The following is a 20,791-nucleotide window of genomic DNA, read 5'->3' as shown; positions in this document are numbered from 1 at the left end:
ATACTCAGCGGCGACCCCACCTCCACTGCGAAGACCACTGCAGATACTTCAGTGGCTCACATGCCAGTCAAGAGTGGACTGAGCCAGGAGGAGGAAATCTTGGACAAGGAGGACCCAGAGGCAGAGGATGGTTCGGAGGTCAGCGATGCATGCAGCCAGGAACTTTTTTCTACCCTGGAGGAGGCTAGCCAGTCACAACTGTCGGAGACTGGCGAAGTGCAAACAGGAGAGGAGGCCCCTGGTAAGTGGACCTGATTTTGGGAATCGCTGATGTGAGTTGCTGGGAGCAGGAGGGTTGCAGAAAGCAGGCTTGTCTCCCACCTCATGCCTAGTTTGATCGGCGGAACAGGCTGTTGATTGACTCCCTCACTTCACGGGAATCTCCCTCAGAGATCTCCAGGAAACTCTCGTGGAGATACTGGGCAATCCGCTGCCGCAGGTTCATAGGCAGAGCTGCTTTGTTTCTCGACCCATTATCAGTAACTTTCCTGCCCCACTGTGCCGTCACAGCGGGGGGACCATTGCTGCACACAGGTGAGCCACATAGGGGTCAGGGCAGAAGCCGCAAGCTTGGAGAAGACCCTCCCTTGATTCCCTGCTCACCCTCAGCAGCGAGATATCTTCCATAATGATCCCTCCTGTCGAAAGTGTGGAGACAAGGAATGATTATCAGGCCCTCCTACAGTGCTGGCTCCCCCCCAAGAGCCACGTGCCCAGTATACTGCAGGGTCCGGGAAGAGTGATTTACCCTGCGGCTACTCACCATTTTGGGGGTCTTGTGGCTCATGTGTGCTTGCCTGGGGTCAGCCAGTTAGTGACAAGCGTGAGAGTACTGGCTGTGTTTTAAATCACTGAATCAGTGTTCTCTGTGTTGCAAAACAATACTGCTTCTGTAAAATATGAAGTTTAAACGCAACAGAGATGACCTGGGAAACACAGCCTCCCTCTTTGTTATTGGCAGCTGAACGGCTGTGCAGAATTAGAAAGCGGCCACGAAGAACTAAGGAGGACTTTCTGAGTGATGTTATGAGGCACTCAGCCGCCGAGAAACAGGAATTGAAGGAGTGGCGGGACAGCGAGAAGAGGGACCAAAAGGAGAACATGGCACATCAGAATGAAGCCATGGAGCAGCTCTTAAACATTATGGAGCGCTAAGTGGACACGCTCCAGGCAATACTAGCGCTGCAAACCAAGCAGCTCCATGCCTGCCCTCCCCTGCAGCTGCTTTCGCAAAACTTTTTCCCATGCACTCCCCAGACACCGCCAACACACTCTTATCAACCTCCTGACTCCAGTCTATACCCGCGGCATTCCACTCCTCCCCCCTCACAGGCCAGCACGGTGGACTCCCACTACCCACTTCACTCAACAGTTTGGCCCTGCTGAAGTACAGTGCCCGCTGCAATGTACTCCAAAGGAGAAGGCTGGATATGATCCCTGGACATACACAAATCTTTAGCCATCCCGGGACCCCATCTCCTCCTGGGACCTTCCCTTCTCCCATCCCCCTCCCTGCTGATGTGTTTTTTTGTTTGAGACTCTCCCCCGGTTGTTGTCTTTTAATAAAAGAATTGTGATGGTTTGAAAGCAATCTTTATTCTATTAATTGAAGGCAAACAGAACCCTGCAAAGCAACATACAGTTATGTTAAACCCTCTTATTGCATTGTGTGCACCAATCACCTCCTAGCATTGCAAGCACTGCAATCCAGAGCATAGCAACAAATATTAGTGGCTTTCAGCTTCAAATTGCTGCCTCAAACCATCCCTGATCCTTACAGCCCTGCGCTGTGCCCCTCTAATAGCCCTGGTCTCTGGCTGTTCAAACTCAGCCTCCAGGCGCTGAGCCTCTGTGGTCCAGCCCTGAGTGAAGCTTTCACCCTTCCCTTCACAAATATTATGGAGCTGTGATAAATGAAAGGGGGGGAGGGGCAGTATCTCCCTTTTACGGACACCCAGCCAGCCCGTTAGCTATAGAGTCTCACCTGACCAAAAGAGCCAATGGGAAGGCTAGAACTTTTTTAAAATGGGGAAAAAGCTTTCCCTTTGTCTCTCGGTTGTTCTCTCTTGGCTGAAGAGACGGGAGCAGCAGGAGTGCTGTGTAAAGTTTGAACCAGGTATGAAAAATTATATTCCATACCTAGGAGGATTCATTGGGAAAGGGAATGTTTAGATAGACACGATCAGGTTTATTTCTTTATTTTGGCTTGTGGATTTCCTCTGTGCTAAGCTCAGGTATTTTTGTTTTCTTTTGTAACATTAAGCTGGACCCCAGGGAGCCACTCCTAGTGTTTAACCCCTTTTCAGTTGCTTTATAAAATCTAGCAATAGCCTGATTTTCCAGATGGGTTTCCTTTCTTCTTTTTTTAATAAAATGTACTTTTCTTAAAAAACCTGATTGGTTTGTGTCTTAAAGGTCTGTGCATATGTTTTTCAATTAGCTGGTGCCAACAGCTCGGTTTCCCCTTTTGTTTTTCTTCTTTCTTGGCTTCCCCAAGGGAGGGGTGGAAAAGCTGAGGGGCCTCAGGGAAAACTTCCCAAGTGAGTTTTTCCAGGATTTGCAAGAGGCAGTTTTTCACTTGGGTGGTGGCAGCATTTACCAAGCCAAGGTCAGAGAAAAGCTGTAACCTTGGGAGTTTAATACAAGCCTGGATTGGCAAGTATTAATTTTTAGAATCCTTGTGGGCCCCCACCTTCTGCACTCCAAGTGCCAGACTGGGGAATCAGCCCTGACAGGAGCATACAGCACATGGATATAAGCATAGGAATATTGTTATCGGCCAGGTCCAGCTTCCCACAGAGGCAGCACTAGCGGGCTTTTAAATGGCCAAAAGCACACTCAATAGATATTCTGCACTTGCTCAGCCTGTTGTTGAACCACTCCTTGTTGCTGTCAAATTGCCCCATGTATGGCTTCATAAGCCATGGCATTCAGGGGTAAGTGGGGTCTCCCAGGATCACAATAGGCATCTCAACTTCCCCTACGGTGATTTTCTGGTCCAGGAAGAAAGTCTCTGCTTGCAGCTTCCTGAACAGGCCAGTGTTCCGAAAGATGCATGCGTGATCCACACAAGTGCCTGGGAAACCACTGAGAAATGCCCCTTGCAATTAATGTACTTGGTGGCTAGGTGGTCTGGTGCCAGAATTGGAATATGCGTGCCATCTATCACCCCTCCACAGCCAGGGAAGCCCATTTGTGTAAAGCCATCTACAATGTCACACACGTTGCCCATAGTCATGGTCTTTCAGAGCAGGATGTGATTAATGACCCTGCACTCTTCCATCAACACGACTCCAATGGTAGATTTTCCCACGCCAAACTCAATAGCGACCAATCAGTAGCAGTCTGGACTAGTCCACTTCTACAGAGTGATCACCACACACTTCTCCAACGGGAGGGATGCTCTCATTCTCATGTCCTTGCACCACCAGGCTGGGGCGAGCTAAATCACAGTCCCATGAATGTGGCTTTCCTCATCTGAAATTTCTGCAGCCACTGCTCATCATCCCAGACGTGCATGACGATGCGATCCCACCACTCAGTGCTTGTTTCCTAAGCCCAAAAGCGGCGTTCAACCGTGATCAGCACCTCCATGAATGCCACAAGCAGTCTCGTGTCATAGCTACTACACGTGGCAAGATCAATGTCGCACTCCTCTTGCCTTTGTAATTTAAGAAAGAACTCCACTGCTACTTGTGACGTGTTAGTCAAAGCGGGCACCATACTGGTCAACAGTTCGGGATCCATTCCTGCAGCCTGAAGAGGCAGGGCACATAGTACACAAACCGTTGAGAGATAGTGCCAAACACAGATGGAACCACGGGGATTGCTGGGATGCGAAGCAATGCATCACGGGTCACTGGGACAGGACTCAGGATGCCCCGCGACCCCCTCAGCCTTCCCACAAGTCTTAGCAGCAGAAGAGAAAGAGGTGCTCTGTGGGATAGCTGCCCAGAGTGCACAGCTCCGAATACTGATGCAAGTGTGAACACGCTGTTGTGCAGGCAGCTGACAGTGTGAACACACATCAGTAGTTTCCCTTCAGCGCTCTCTGAGCAGTGCTGTAACTGTCAGCACCGTAACTCTGCCAGTGTAGACGTGCCCCTAAGTGGCATCATTACTCTGATGACCCAACTATAGGCCCACCATTGATGCTGCCAACTGACAATGATACACTGAGCAGCCTCAACACGAGTTTTGCTTCATGTTTCATATCTGTTATTTTGTAATAATTTCAGTGCCTACTAAGAACCAATAATCAAGCACAGAGCATATCAGCTGAAGAACTCATGACATCAATACAGGCTTTTAGCACCTGAGTTAGGGACAGTTAACTAGCAAAAGTACACCTTTTATCCTCTTTTCAAACCTTCTACTACAGAAAAATATTTCAGCAGATCTGAGAGTCTATCCTTTTCAGGACAATGGTATATATACACATTGTGCACGTCTTTCCTTTGTTTTAAGGCAGCGCTTATTGAGTACCTGAGATTCACATGAGTTCAATCCAAAAGCCAGGCAACAATCTGGAATAATCTTACCTACTATGCACAGACACCACAGTCATCACATATGGCATTGGGATAGAACCCATGACCTGCCAGTAATTATGTACACCAGGAGTATGTAAATTGGCACCTAGATACTATAGTGATGGGTGCTCTAAAAATGGAGGGAAGGAGAGAGAGAGAGAGAGAGAGAGAGAGAGAGAGAGAGACTTTGACAATAAAGCTATTACAAAAAGCTGAGGTGTTTGACAGCTCATTCCACAGCACAGTTCCCCTATAAACACCCTGTTCCCAGTTTCTGGTGCTCTCTTTCTTGAGTGCACAGCATTCACTCAAGAACATAAATGACAAAACTAAATATTTATCTGAGCACAGAATCTAAAAAGTCTCAGACTTATAAGAACTTCTTCCAATGTAAGTTACCAATATGATTGACAAATATATTTGCAAAACAAATGGGTACTATTTGAGCTGCCTACTTGGGGTGGCTATTGTGCTTTACAGTGGTATCATCAAGGAGACAGATACTTTGCAAACTCAAGAGAAAAAAAATGCTGAATACTCAGCAATCCACACTTAATTCAGTAGCAGCTGCTGGGTGACCAGCATTTATGAAAATTAGTCCAAAAGCTCTCAAAGCAGTTTTAAGACAGTAATGAAACAACAAAATGCTAATTAGAAGTTTTCAGAATAATTTATCTCACCAGCTAAGCTTTTCAAACATTTTCTCACATCAAAAGAAGCACTGCTTTAAGTTATGCAAGATATTAAACCAACATTCATTCTTGAGCTTTTAACCTTGCAAGGCATATAGAAGTCTAAAAGGAATTGGGGAGACAACTTACTAGGAGAATGCATTAAAGTTTTAGAAGACAGAGTTCCAGTTAACTGTTCTTTATGTGTAAGTTTTACAATATTAACACTTTTACAATATTAAGCTTTAAAATCCATGCTTGTTACCTTGATTGTTTTTGACTGAAGTCTCAGGCCATTCAGTGTGTTTATTGCTCTTTCAGCATCTTTAGCACTCACATAGTTCACAAAGCCATAGCCTAAGCTGTGTCCTGCATGAAATAACATTTTTTTACATTAATCCTGATGAATAAAAAGGTGTCACTGTTGCAATGAAGTGAAATACATGTAATAAGTAAAAAAGTATTCAGTCTTTAGATGACAAAACTTCACCTAAAACATACAAAAACTTAAGAGCTATTCCAACAATCCTGAGTTACGTTACTCAGGCCTGGCACATCATGTGGGGTGTCTGATGTAATGCTCACCCATTTGTCACTTCAGACACTTGTGTCCCCTTGAGGCTAGTGCATCTCAGATGGCAAATAGGGAGCCTCAACCAGGGCTTTGGAGCTGTGCTCTGGCTCCGCTCCAGCTCCAGGCAAAAACCTGCAGCTCCACTGCTCCGGAGCTGCTCCGGGCTCCGCTCCAAAGCCCTGGCCTCAACAATACATTCAAGTCTGAAACAATGACTCAGGTACCGTGTGTCATCTGCAATCACAGTTAGCAACTATTTTGTCACCTGGGACAGATCCTGACATGCAACATTTTCTATTTCACTTGTTATCTTCTCCCCCCTACCTTCAACAGGGTGTTTCAAAATCTGTGAGAGAACAGTTAAACTTCATGCAAAAACAAATGATAAACTAAGTTTATAAATACACAAAGTTTGAAAAAGAGTGGCAAGTGAGGTTTGGCAAATGACCGTGCACCAGAAAAGGCACAAGATTATCAGTTTCCCTGCTGCTGCAGCAACTGAATCCTCCATTCCTGGAGGCAAGAGTAGAGAAAGAGGGCTCTCTTTCACACCACTCTTATTATTTTGTTAAATTTGTCATGCTCTGTATATAAGGATAGAGAAAACCTTAGGTCCAAGTTGGTTCATGCCTTGTCTCTTAAAACAGAAAAAGCTCTACTTCTCTACAGGTATATTACTGGATGTTCATGTCCATTCTTTTCTTAAATTATTCTTTACTCCCTCTTAAGTGTTTGAGAAGAAAAATTCAATCTTTAAATCATCTCAGACAGGAGCAAGCTCCTTATCTCTTAGGCCTGTAGGTAAATAAGGCAGTATGCCAGGAACAGTACAGTTACTTACTCTGAAAAAATGAATTCTCAGATAAACATTCTTTCTTCAATTTCCCTACATGCCAGCCCCTACTGAAGTACCAAGTACGAAGCCCACTTTAGGGGGCAACTACTTCCACCAGATATATAACACATTTTAATCTTCTCAAATCATTTGACCTCAATACAGTGACACTCCTCCACTCCCTTCTCAGACTCCCTCTCCCTGCTCCCCAGTCAGAGCCGTGGGCTATGATTAAAGACAGCTAGGGAAAGATCGTATTATTTTATCTGACAGTCTAGAAGCTTTGCTTTGGTGCAAATGGTTTGGTTTGAGGTCACTAGGGGAGAAGACATGGCTGAGAAAGTTGCCCCAGAGGACCTTCTTCTGAATCAGTCACTTTTGGCATGTGGGCTGGTTCCAAAGTAGCCATCACCAGACAAAGAGGGAGCTCTGTACTGTCCCAAGGTGAGATCCCCTGCAGGACCCATGTATTATAGCAAAATTAAACCCTCTAGTATCATTTCAAAGTTGAATACACCAAAATAAGGCCAGCTTTCCAGTACCTGCTCTGGACGATCTACAGATAATAGCAGTGGACTCAAACATCGATCCTCTCAAAAGTACCAGTACATCCACACAAGGATGCATGAGATGAACTAACAGCAAATATCAAAGAACAGAAGGAATCTCGATGGGTATAACGATTCAGTGATTATGAAGAGTGCTGGGAATAAACTATGTATGATATGGGGCTAAATTTAATATGCAACTACAGCACCCTTTGACATTCTTAATGAAGTTGTACACGTCGGCCAGCAAAATGACAACACCCACTAGGTAAAAGATGCAACAGCCCGACAGTCTCTAAAGCCAAAGAGTACTACTGTAAATTTCACACCTCAAATCAATCACAAAGGATCAAATGCTTCTGACTTCTACCAATCTGCTATAGCTCCCAAATGAAACTGACCTCTCATCAACTTTCCCCACATAGGACTAAACACAGTGTGCTATTCTCTCCATTAATATAGCGGGCATACCCTATTTTTTTTGTTGAGGATGAGCCCTCAGTCTGCTTCCAGATGGTTCTGAAGGAGAATGTGTTATTTATGACAGACAACTCTCTTGATGGCTTGGTACCACTCTATAACAATCTTTTCCTCTTAACTATGGATAACGGTGGCCCCCTAGGTGCCTGCTTCATCCTTGGAGGATACAAAGATTTACAGTTTACCAGTGACAGATGAAGCAGAGAAGATGACAGATGTTTTTAAATTGATATGGTATGACTATACAGATGGCAAAAAAAATAAATATCTTGACTTCTACTATAGCATGTGCAAAGTCCTGATCAATGGATTTGGACTGATTGCAGATAGTGTCGTCAGCAATCAGATGAAGGCAGTTTGCATTAACCAGTCTTTCTCCAATTTGGAGGAAAGGTCTGGTTACTTTACAGATAAAGATCAGAGGTAGACTGAATTCTCTATATCTGAGATAATGGGGCAGAGCCTGGGAAGAGAGAAATACTAGATTCTCTCTATGGTTGAGTTTTGGTCTGCATTATGCATTGGTAGAACTTCATGCCACAACCTGTTATTTGGGTCCCTGTCCTTCCTGACTGGTACAGACCACTGGAGAGATAGCATGCTCCAGTTGTGAAGGATCCAGTGCCTTTCCTAACACCTCCTTTGAAGAGCGGAGTGTTTAATGCTCTATAGGAAGCATATTTTCAGCTTCTGGCCAGAAACCCACCTCGAAGCAGACTATAAACTAGTACCTAATCTCTTACCCTTAGCAGAGATTATGGAAAAGGTTACAGTAAAACTAAACTTCTCACTATCTGGACTTTCCTCCACCTTTTTGATCAGGATTCTAGCCTAGGTGCAGAGATTGCCAACCAACACCACAAGTGCAATCTTCTCCTGGCAAAGGATAAAAGTCCATAATCCTTGTTATCAACTCTCCCTTCAGTACCACAGATCATGAAGTGTTATGGCAAGTCAACAGGGCTGCTCTTTAGTGGCTGTGTTACTTTTTATGGCGAGATCCTGAGGGCTCTTTCATGTGAAGTACCGCAAAGTTCTATGATGTCACTCAATGAGCATGTTAAATGAGTGGCAAAGTAATATGGCCCTAAATATTTCAATATATTGATGATAGATTTATTGCCAATCCCTACAGCTCAGAGAGTGAAGTTGAGCATCTTCCCTAGCTCTGGACAAGATTGGCTATGGATGAGAGTGAGCTGGATGAAACATATTACACATAAAAATTGAATGATATAGTGGGTTACGGGAGGCAACTGGAGGGGGTGGCTTATGTCGGATCCTCTGAAGGTGTCTGGCCATAATTAGTAGTAAAATTAAAAAATTAAAGGTCTGGTTAAATTTCCAGCTGCTGCTAGATGCTTAAGCAAGAGCAGCGACAAAGACACTCTTTTCCTGCCTCTGGCAATGGGGTTGCATCCTTTCCTCTCAGATGAAGACTTTTCCACTATAATCCATGCCTTTGTCACCTTTAGATTGGACTCAATGTGCTCTATACATTGGATTTAAGATGTAACCTTTCACAAGCTGAAGCTAGTGCAGAATGTTGCAACTTGTTTGTTAAAATGGAGTACCTTGCTGTAAGTGCATGATGGCAGTGCTCCAGGACCTATCCCTTGGCTCCCAGTTGTTGATTTTGAGTTTTAATGCCATAAATGGGTTGGGATCACCCAACATAAAACACACTTCTTTCCTTGTGCAATCCTGCAGTAGTTGTCATCAGAAGAGGCATATGAACTAGAGCTTCCTGGGTACAGAAGAGGGAGCTGGTCACAGACCACCCGCTCTGAAGGTTTCTGAAATTGTAATTCACTCCCATCTCCTAGTTCTAGATAGTCCAACTTAACCGACTTTTAGGGCATGCTGGAAAGTATATTTTGAGCAGGCAATTGGAGAGAGCTGAAGTGATTAGGGAAAGTGTTTATTTAGGGGCCAGGAGACAGACAGGGGACAAATTATTTAATTCATCCTACGTTTACAGATTGGTGATAGTATGTATGATATTGGAGGGGAGGGAGTGACTAGAGGAGAACATACTGCTGTATTGATTTTGTAATGGTTTTCATAGTCTATTTTTAGTTGATGGAAAGATAGCAAGACTCTGGATAGACCAGCTTGTGTGTATATTTAAATCCAAACACATGAAATTAAATAAAAAGCAAAAGCAAACACACTCTTTCTTCAGCTGAATCATTAGCCAAGCACAGCACGCATAGAAGTTATTTTAGATAAAGTATTATGCTCACAATCAACACAAAGAATCTCTTTTTTGTTGTTGGTGTATTCTAACTGCTTCTCTTGAGGCATATGGTATTGGCCACTGTCAAATACAGAAAAACAGAATAGACAGACCATTTATTCTGATCCAATATGGCAATTCCTATGTTTCTGAACATCAATTTTAATGAACAAACTCCCCAAAAATAACCATGTGCAAAACCATTAGCTTCAATTTAAAAAAAGATATTTAAGAACTTGTTCATCCTTGCTGTTCACTCCTTGTTTGGACAGGTGTGAAAAGCCTGAACACTTTGCCTTTTCAGTCTTTATTGCATTTACAAACAGCAGCATTGAAGTGCTTTATTCAGAGACTTTTCCAGAAATCAAGATCATCTTCAACTGGCCCAGTCTCCCAGTACCTTCAGGTTAGGCATTAGGGTTCTCAGCTTTTCTGGAAAGCTGTTTCATACAATTAACTTAATAGAAACAATAGCTTCTGGACAAACAGGAACTAAAATAAGTAATTTATATCAGTTTTGCTGTGAACTTGGTAAAGAAGTGTTCACATATATGTAGTGGGAAAAGTTAGCCCAGGGGAATGGGATTTGACTTAGGAACAGAATCAGCAATCTTGATTTGCAGCACAATAAAATTAAAATGTAAGTTTTTAAATGTACTTTAAGACTAGCGTGGTTAAAAAAAAAACTATAAAAGTTGGGTGGGTACAGGTTTTGAAGAAATTGCAGTCAAAGAGGTGAGAAATGTGTTATACACTTAGTGAACATGTCCAATTATTAGACTATCGGCAATTCATAACCACCAAACAGTTCCATATGTTTATATATTTGGCTGAGCAAAGCAAGGCCTTACACTCAATTCAATGGCATTTCTCTGTCTGTAACGTGGTAACTTTTGAAAACTGCACAGGCTCAATTCCAAAGTGTCAGGGAATGTTCCAGGTATCAATTTGCCACAAATCGGTAAGATTCTGCACAAGTCAGAGAAGCCTGATATCCACTGACCTAATTCTTATGATTACACAGGCTCTGGATACAAGGGTGAAGTCAATGCCCTGAGGGGTTAAGGTGAGATATTGGGGCTCGAGAACTTCTCTCTGCAGCACCAAATGGGCATTCTGTGGACCTAATTTAAGTGAAAATCAGGCTTGCTAGAAGCCTCTCACACATTCACCCACTGGGCCCCTCACCTCCACTCCAGCCAGGTCTGCTCCCAGCTGGGACACTCACCCTGGGGCAAGAGCTGGCCCTCAGGGGGTCAAGGGATCCAGCTGGGTTATATAGCTTCGCCTACATAAACATTGAAGTATGCAACCCTCTAGATATTACCAAATGATTCTTTAGGGCTTCCTAGTAAGAAATGAAAAAGTGAACAATGAATCTTAAATTAGTAGCCACTGGGCTACTGGCAACTTCTCAATGGAGAAGGAAATTTTTTTGAAAATTAGACAAACTTTAATAAGTATGGTTGTCAAATTATTAAAAAAAACAGTCACAATTAAACGCAATTTTAATCACAATGTTAAACAGAAAATCAATTTAAATTTGTTATAAATATTTTGGATGTTTTTCTACATTTTCAAATACATTGATTTCAATTACAACAGAATACAAAGTGTACAGTGCTCACTTAATATTTCTGATCTTTTTTAGTTTACAAATATTTGTAAACAAAAGAAATATTTTAAATTCACTTCATTCAAATATATAAAAATATAACTTTAGAGGCTACAAGTCCACGCAGTCCTACTTCTTGTTCAGCTTAATCATTAAGACAAACAAGTTTGTTTACATTTATGGGAGATAATGCTGCCCACTTCTTATTTACGATGTCACCGGAAAGTGAAAACATGTATTCACATGGCACTGTTGTAGCTAGCACTGCAAGGTATTTACATGCCAAATATGCTAAATATTCATATGCTTCCATGTTGATGATGGGTTCTGCTTGATAATGATTCAAAGCAGTGATTAAATCGCGACTATTTTTTTTTTAATCTAGATACTGTAATTTGTTTTGCATTAATCCCTTGCATTAACTGCGATTAATTTGACAGCCCTAAAATTATGTTTTGCTGTAACTGACGGGTTAACTCATCAAGTACATACCTATACAAAAATATACACAAAGGAAAAACATACTTAAATATTTAGTTAGAATTTGCAACATTGGACAGTACAATCACCTGCAAATGATAGAGCATTTACAATTGTTTTTGAATATCTTTAAATACATTACACTTGCTTTGATTTGCTAATATAAGCAGAAACAGATTAGGAGGTACTTAGATTAGGTGGTTACTTAATTAGATATTTTGAGACACATGTGGTACCTACTTGTATTCTACTGAGGGTTTGTGCATGTGCACCATGCATCCAGAGCTGGAGATTTTTTTCAAGAAGTAGACTCTGTTGAGCTATGCATGTGCCCCTTGCTCGCCTCACAGTTTCAACAGAGGTAATCGAGGGTGGGGCAGACTGACCTTGTCTCCAATTCCTTCTCCACTGTGAATTTCAAAGATATTCACAACAGAAGGGAAGGAGGGCAGGAAGTGGAATACAGATAGGGACCACAAATCTTGAGGACTCTCCAGTTACAGGTAAGTAACCTCCTCTTCTTCTTTGAGTGATGGTCCCTATTATATTCCACTGAGGGTGATTAACAAGCAGTACACTTAAGTCGGAGGATGGTGCAAGGATGAAGATGGAATGGTTGAGCAGAGGACAGCTGTGCCGAATGAGACATCTGTCGCAGAATCCCACACCTATGCGTGGCAAAGGTATGTACTGAGTGCCATGTGTCCACTCTACATACGTCCCAAAGCAGCACAATGTGGAGGATGGCCATGGTCAAAGCCTAGGCTCTCATGGAATGGGCCCTCACCCCAGGAGATGAAGGCAGTCCCAATAACTGATAGCACAGTGAAATCCACTTGCAGATTGCATGCCACTTAACCCTCTTAGCTATTGTTTATCGCAATCTAGGAGATTTCCTGATTGGTCTTGTCCTCTGCAGGTAGAAGGCCAAGGCCTGATGGACATCAAGGGAGTGAAGTCATCATTCCTCTTCAGAGGCATGAGGCTTCAGGAAGAGAGCAGATAAATGGATGGGTTGGTTGAGATGAAACTGGGATATGAACTTTGGCAGAAACTGGGATGTAGGTGCAGGGAGACTTAATCCTTATGGGAAAGTGGAGAAAGGAGGGTCCACCCTCATGACCCCAAATTCACCTACTCTTCTTGCCAAAGTGATAGCCACAAGGAGGGCAACTTTCATGGAAAGGAGGGACATAGAGTAGGAAGCTAGAGGCTCAAAGAGCTGTTTCATCAGTGCTGACAGACCTAGATTAAGGTCCCACTGGGGGGGGGGGGGGGAGAAGGGGCGATAGGTTGCATGGTGAGAAGGTTCTAATGAGGCCTTCCAAAACCTAGCAATCAACAGATGTGTACATATGGAGTGTCCTTCCACAGGGGGGTGAAAAGTGCTAAACTGCTGCTAGGTGGGCCCTGAGAGAGTGGAGGGCGAGACCTGGTGACTCCAAGCACAGGAGGTAATCCAAAAAAAGAAGAAATCTTCACCTCTTCTAGGGAAAAGTCCTTTCTGTTGGGCCCAGGTGGAGAAGTGGTTCCACTTGGCCTAGAAGGAACGCCTTGTGGACTCCGTTCTGCTACTCAAGAGGTTGTTTTGCACTTCTCATGAACACACCCATTCTAGAGAAGATGCCCATCTAAATATCACACTGTGAGGTGAAGTGTCTGCTGATCAGGATGTCTGATCTTCCTATTATGTTGCGTTAGCAGCTCAGGGAAAGTAGGGGATGGGAAGTCGAGGGCAAGCTGACATGCAGAGAAGGTTGGGAAACCAGAACTGTCTGGGTCACAGTGGGACAATCAGGATAACCATTGCTCTCTCCTGCCTGATCTCGTTGAGTACTTGTGGCAGGAGTGGTGGTGGGAAGATGTAGTTGATCTGGTCCAACAAGCAGAGAATGAGTGCATTCAAAGTGGAAACCAATACTGCACTAGGAGAGGTATGTGCCTTGGGGGAGGCAAAGAGGTCCCTTATCGGAGGCCCCCCCATTTGTTGAAGATGTCGCTTACTACGGTATTGTGGAATTCCCACTTGTGATCAGTCATGAACTGTCAGCTAAGAGAGTCTGCAATCAAGTTCTCAGTCCCTGAAGGATAGGTTGCAGATAAAAGGATCTTGTGGACGACGCACCAATATCATAGATTGACCACCTCACCACAAATAGAGCAGTTAACTTCATGCCCCCTTGTTTGTTGATGTAGTAAACAGTGGTGGTGTTGTCCAGAATGATAAGAACATGATGGGAGCAAATGGATAGGAGAAATGCTTGGCATGCCTTCCTTACAGCTCTGAGTTCTAGAATGTTGATGTGCCTCCTGAATTCCTGAGGGGTCAATGTTTCCTATGTTATGTGATCTCCCCACTTATGAAGGATGTGTTGGTGATAATCATCTTGTCCAGGGAGGATGGGAGAAAGAGGACCCTCACACAGACCTATTGGGGGTCTGTCCACCACTGGAGGGAAGAGTGTACTTCAGTAGGAACTGTTGGTATCAGATCCATGGCATGGCACGGCACACGGGTGAGTAAACTCTCTAGAGCCACATCTAAAAGCAGCAAAAGTGGAAGCGAGCCAAGGCAGTGATGTATGTGCCCAAGGCCATATGGCCAAAGAGGGATAGGCAAGTCCTGACCGGGACAGAAGGACCGTTGACTATTCGGGCTACGAGTTCCTGCAGAGACTGGAATATGTTCCTTGGTAGGTACGCTCGTGCTATGATTAAGTTGATGCAGGCCCCTATACATTCTAGGGACCATGTGGGGTCCAAAGTTGATTTTTCAACATTGATGCTCACCCCAAGGGATGAAATGAGTCTGATCAACATGGAGGTGGAAATCTGGACTTCATCTCTGGACCATGCTGCTAAAAGCCAGTCATTGAGATAGGTGTTATGGGGTCCTTGTAGTCCGCTGAGATAGGCCCCTATGATGGAGAAAGCTTTGGTGAAGACCCTGGGAGCAATGGTGAGTCCAAATGGCAGGACCCTGTATTGAAAGTGCTGAAGGCCCACCCTAAACATCAGGAACCTTTGGTGGGACGGATGAATGTTTATATGAAAATAAGCATCCTGAATATTGAAAGCCATAAGCACATGCCTTCTTCGAATGACGGGATGACAGCTGCTAGAGGTGACCATATGAAACTTGGGTTTTGCGGATAAAGCAACTGAGATGATAGAGATACAGGATTGGGCTCCACCCATCCTTCTTTTGGGGTATCAGGAAGTAAGTTGAATAGTAAAGTCCAGAGGAACCCACTCCATCGCCCCTCTTTGTGGTCAGGAGGATGCTGTCATGAGTTGTCCTTCAGGAGGGATCAGGGACGGGGTTGTGAATGAGGTAGCATAAAGAACTCGATCATATAGCCCTAGTGGATGACATTTAGCATCCACTTGTACAGTAACTTCTCACTTAAAGTCGTCCCGGTTAACACTGTTTTGTTGTTACGTTGCTGATCAATTAGAGAACATGCTCGTTTAAAGTTGTGCAATGTTCCCTTATAACATTGTTTGGCAGCTGCCTGCTTTGTCCACTGCTTGCAGAAAAAGCAGCCCGTTGGTGCTAGCTGGTGGGGGCTTGGAATCAGGGTGGACTGGCAGCTCCCCTAAGTTCCCTGTGTGGCAGCCGCCCAGCAGGCTAATCAATTGCCAGCAGTTCAGCTGTATCTCCTCCCACTGCCATGTGCTGCTCCTGCCCTCTGCCTTGGAGCTGCTCCCAGGAGCCTCCTGCTTGCTTGGAAGGAGAGGATGAGGGGGATAATGTCAGGGTGTCCCCCTCCCCCCTGCTCACCCCATCTCCATAGAGCGGGGGGGGGGAAGAGGGGAGAGACAGGACAACACACAACAGGGCTCAGGACAGAGGGAGCTTGCTGGGAGCAGCTGCTGTCTCAATTTGCTGATCTACTTAAAAAGGCAATGGACTTAGAGTGCAGTCAGTGTACTTAAAGGGGCAATGCATATCAGTGTGTGTGTGTTTGTGTGTGTCTGTCTGCCATGCTGTCTCCCCTCCCTCCATTTGTGCTGCCTTGTAGAATGTGAGGCTACATTAACAACATGTTAATCCTCGAGGGCTCAGCTGAGTGCTAGTTCATCATTTCCCAGGGACTGCCTTACTACTAAATATTCCACCCTCTGACTTCACCACCTCAACCAAGCTTCACAGTCATCATTGCTGTGTACAGTATTACATTGTTTAAAAAACATATGTGTGTGTGTGTGTGTGTGTGTGTGTGTGTGTGTGTGTGTGTGTGTGTGTGTAGATAGTCTTTTGTCTGGAGAAAAAAAATTCCCTGGAACCTAACCCCTCCCCCCTTACATTAATTCTTATGGGGAAATTGGATTTGCTTAACATCGTTTTCGCTTAAAGTCGGATTTTTCAGAAACATAAATACAATGTTAAGTGAGGAGTTACTGTACGTTGTTATTGCGCTTCAAGCTTGTAAAGAGTGCTAGACGACACCCAGACAGAGTGGTGTGGTTGTATGGCAGCAGGCAAGGTGGCTAACAGCTCTCTAGAGTTCCTCAGAAATACCTCTTCTGTACTGGTTGCATCTGGGAGGAGGAAGAGACTGTGAGGGTGGATCCTGGAAGATGAGATTTTTGAATCTTCTGATGCTTCCTTGGTGTTTCATAAGGCTGTTGACGGAAAAACTGGGAGGTTCTGTAATGCTGTGCGAGCTGCGGCAGTAGAACTTAAGTTTCAGCACACGTGTGTAAATACTCAAAATGGAATGTAGCTCTCAAAATCTTGAGGGTGTGGAGAGAATCATCAGGTCTTTGATGGTATTTTGTACCTCCCTGGGTAAACCAGACAAATGGAGCCACCACTACCTCCTCATGACGATGTGCCCATGGCCATTTAGTGCGATGAGGTATCTGCTGCATGTACCTCTGATTGGACTGAGGTCCTTGCTACCAGCTTCCCCTCCACAATTATTGCTTGGAATCGGGTCTGGTCCTATTGTGGCAGTTTCTTGGCAAAATCCTTCAATTTTCTGAAATTCAGGAAATCATATGTGGCAAGTAATGCCTGATCATTCGAAATCCTGTATTGAAGGCTGGCTGAAAAGACGACTTCACAGCCTGAAAGGTCCAGTTGCTTGCCCTTCCTGTTGGATGGGGTGAAGCGTGGATGCTGTTTCCTAGCCCGTTCTGTCACTGCATGTACCACAAGTTAATTGGGAGGTGGATGTGAGAACAGAAACTCAGACCCCTTGACTGGTACATAGTATCTTTTTCTGCCCCCCCTTTCGGGTAGGCGTATGTGTGGCTGGCATATACCAAACTGTGTGAGCTGGCTCAAGGATGGCATCGTTGATTGATATCGAGGCCAAGCAGAGTCACTCAGAGAAGTATATCCAGCAGCTTATGCTGAGTGTCTTGGATCTCCTCCAGGGGAATGTGAAGCTCTCCAGCCACTCCACTCAGGAGATCCTGGAATTGCTAGCAGTCATCAGAAGATGGGCAGGACGTTTAAACCACTGCCACATCAGGAGAGGATGATGGGACTTTCTCCTGTTCCAGCAGTACCGTCTGAAACGCTCATCTTCCATTACAGGTTCCAAATGTTGACTTGAAAGCACCTCAGATGGTGAAATAGGCGAAGCCTCCCTGACAAAACGGACGGGTTCTGAGAGAAGGTATTGGGGCCAGGATCCCCAATGGGGCCAGCAGGATGGATCCAGAGGGTGCTGAGGAGGGCCCCATGGTGCAAGGAAAAAGACGGTTACTCACCGTTGTAACTGTTGTTCGAGATGTGTTGCTCATATCCATTCCATGTAGGTGTGCACGCGCCGCGTGCATGTTCGTCGGAAGACTTTTACCCTAGCAACTCAGTGGGTCGGCTGGGCACCCCCTGGAGTGGTGCCACCACGGCCCCGGATATATACCCCAGCCGACCCACCCACTCCTCAGTTCCTTCTTGCTGGCTACTCCGACAGTGGGGAAGGAGGGTGGGTTTGGAATGGATAGGAGCAACACATCTCGAAGAACAACAGTTACAACGGTGAGTAACCATCTTTTCTTCTTCAAGTGATTGCTCATATCCATTCCATGTAGGTGATTCCCAAGCCTTACCTAGGCGGTGGGGTCGGAGTGAGACGTGGCGGAATGTAAAACCGCTGAGCTGAAGGCCGCATCATCTCTAGATTGCTGGACCAGAGCGTAGCGTGGAGCAAACGTGTGGACCGATGACCAGGTCGCTGCATGGCATATCTCCTGGACCGGTACGTGTGCCAGGAAGGCGGCTGAAGAAGCCTGAGCCCTGGTAGAATGGGCAGTGAGGTGGCCTGCTGGGACATGGGCCAAGTCATAGCACGTGCGGATGCATGCTGCTAGCCAAGAGGAAACCCGTTGAGTGGAGATGGGAAGGCCTTTCATACGGTCCGCAATGCCACAAAAAGCTGGGGGGGGACTTACGGAAGGGCCTTGTGCGGTCAATATAAAATGCAAGCGCCCTGCGGACATCTAGGGAGTGTAATCGCTGCTCCCGTGGAGATGAATGAGGTTTAGGGAAGAAAACTGGGAGGAAGATGTCCTGATTGGTATGGAAGGCCAAAACTACTTTAGGGAGAAAAGCGGGATGTGGCCGCAACTGAACCTTGTCCTTGTGAAAGACAGTGTAGGGTGGGTCTACGGTGAGTGCTCGGAGCTCGGAGACCCTCCTGGCCGAAGTAATGGGCACCAGAAAAAACTGTCTTCCATGACAGGTATAGGAGAGAGCAGGTTACCAGCGGCTCAAAGGGCGGACCCATAAGCCTGTTCAGTACTATGTTGAGGTCCCAGGTAGGGGCAGGACGACGGACTTGAGGGTAGAGGCGTTCCAACCCCTTGCGGAACCTAGCGACCACCAGGTGAGAGAACACAGAGTGCCCACCCTCGCCGGGATGGAAAGCGGATATGGCCGCTAAGTGGACCTTCAGGGAAGATATGGCGAGGCCTTGCTGTTTAAGGTGCCAGAGGTAGTCTAGAATGATTGGAACATGGACCTCCGAGGGCGCAAGAGTCCTTGCTGCACACTAGACCGAGAAACGCTTCCACCTGCCCAAATACGTGGACCGAGTGGAAGGTTTCCTACTACTGAGCAGGATGTGTTGCACAGGGGCGGAGCAGCGCAACTCCGAGGTGTCTAGCCACGCAGGAGCCACGCCGTGAGGTGAAGAGCCAGGAGGTCCGGATGGCGGAGAGTGCTGTGCTCCTGGGTTATAAGGTCCGGGCAGAGGGGGAGGGTGATCGGAGGGGACACAGAGAGGCTGAGCAGCGTGGTGTACCAGGGCTGCCTGGGCCACGCTGGAGCAATCAGGATCAGATGAGCCCTGTCCTGTCGGAGCTTCAACAGAATCCTGTGAACTAGTGGGAACGGGGGAAAACGCATAGAGCAGTTGGTGCGTCCACTGAATGAGAAACGCGTCCGAGACCAATCCTGGCGAGTGGCCCTGGAACGAGCAGAACGCTTGGCACTTCCTGTTCGCGCGCGTCGTGAATAGGTCCACCTGGGGAAAGCCCCACTTGCGGAAGATCGCATGGATAATGTCCAGTCTTATGGACCACTCGTGGCACAGGAAGGATCTGTTCAGCCGATCCGCGAGAGTATTCCAAACTCCCGGGAGAAAGGATGCCACCAGGTCGATCATATGTGCTATGCAGAATTCCCACAACTCGATGGCCTCTAGGCAAAGAGGGGAGGAGCGAGTCCCTCCCTGCTTGTTTATGTAATACATGGCCGTTGTGTTGTCCGTAAAGATGGAGACACAACGGCCTGACAGAAGCTTGAGGAATGCATGGCATGCTAGGCGAACCGCTCTGAGCTCCCGCACGTTTATGTGAAGGGAGAGTTCCTCCGGAGACCACAGGCCTTGGGTGCGCAGGCGGCCGAGGTGGGCTCCCCAGCCGAGGGATGATGCGTCTTTCGTCAAAGACAGGGTGGGCTGCGGCGGATGGAACGGCAACCCCGCACACACCATGGAGGGGTTCAGCCACCAGTCGAGGGATCGATGTGCACTCGGTGGATCGGTGACTAATGTGTCCATTGTGTCCCTGCCTGGACAGTATACCGAATGGAGACACGACTGAAGAGCGCGAAGTCGGAGCCTGGCGAATTTGGTGATGTACGTACACACCACCATGTGGCCCAGTAGAGCGAGGCAAGTGCAGACCGAGGTTGTGGGAAAGACCTGAAGGTTGCGGATGATGGTTGCCAGCGCCAGGAACCTTGGCTGAGGAAGACAGGCCTTGGCCGGAATAGAATCCAAGGTCGCTCCTATAAAGTCCAGCCTCTGAGTGGGAACCAGGGTGGATTTGTCTACTCTGAGCAGCAGGCCGAGGCTCGTGAACAGGTCCTTTGCCACTCGCACATGCTTCCTGACTTGTTCCCAGGAGGCTCCCTTGAGGAGCCAGTCGTCCAGGTAGGGGAACACGTGGATCCCTTGACAACGGAGGTGGGCGGCCACCACTGCCAGGCACTTCGTAAACACTCGAGGCGCTGTGGAGAGGCTGAAGGGAAGGACCGCAAACCGAAAATGCCGATGGTCCGCTACAAAGCGGAGGTATGGCCTGTGCGGAGGAAAAATGGCTATGTGAAAGTAAGCGTCTTTCATGTCGAGGGCAGCATACCAGTCCCCGGGATCCAAGGACGGGATAATGGTCCCTAGGGAGACCATCCGGAACTTTAACTTTATTAGGAATTTGTTGAGGCTGCGTAGGTCTAGGATAGGCCTGAGAGCCCCTTTTGACTTGGGAATCAGGAAGTAACGGGAGTAAAACCCCTTGCCCCATTCCTTCCTTGGCACCTCCTCTATTGCTCCGATGTCGAGAAGCGTTTGGACC

General features: G+C 46.2%; 1 protein-coding gene across 4 annotated transcripts in view; it reads right to left on the bottom strand.

Moving 5' to 3' along the window:
* The window catches only part of ELAVL1 (ELAV like RNA binding protein 1), a 91,146-nt gene that overhangs the window by 20,462 nt on the left and 49,893 nt on the right, over nt 1-20,791 (bottom strand). For all 4 annotated transcript variants that reach the window (XM_039515552.1, XM_039515550.1, XM_039515551.1 and 1 more), the window contains one exon: nt 5,469-5,572. In XM_039515552.1, coding sequence (XP_039371486.1) covers nt 5,469-5,572 — 104 coding nt within the window. The remainder of the gene's footprint in view (nt 1-5,468; nt 5,573-20,791) is intronic.

Source organism: Mauremys reevesii, linkage group 26 (assembly GCF_016161935.1).
Source record: "Mauremys reevesii isolate NIE-2019 linkage group 26, ASM1616193v1, whole genome shotgun sequence".
In the NCBI taxonomy this organism is placed as follows: Eukaryota; Metazoa; Chordata; order Testudines; family Geoemydidae; genus Mauremys; species Mauremys reevesii.
Note: the sequence above shows the minus strand (reverse complement) of the source record. Positions and strands in the feature narration are given on the sequence as shown.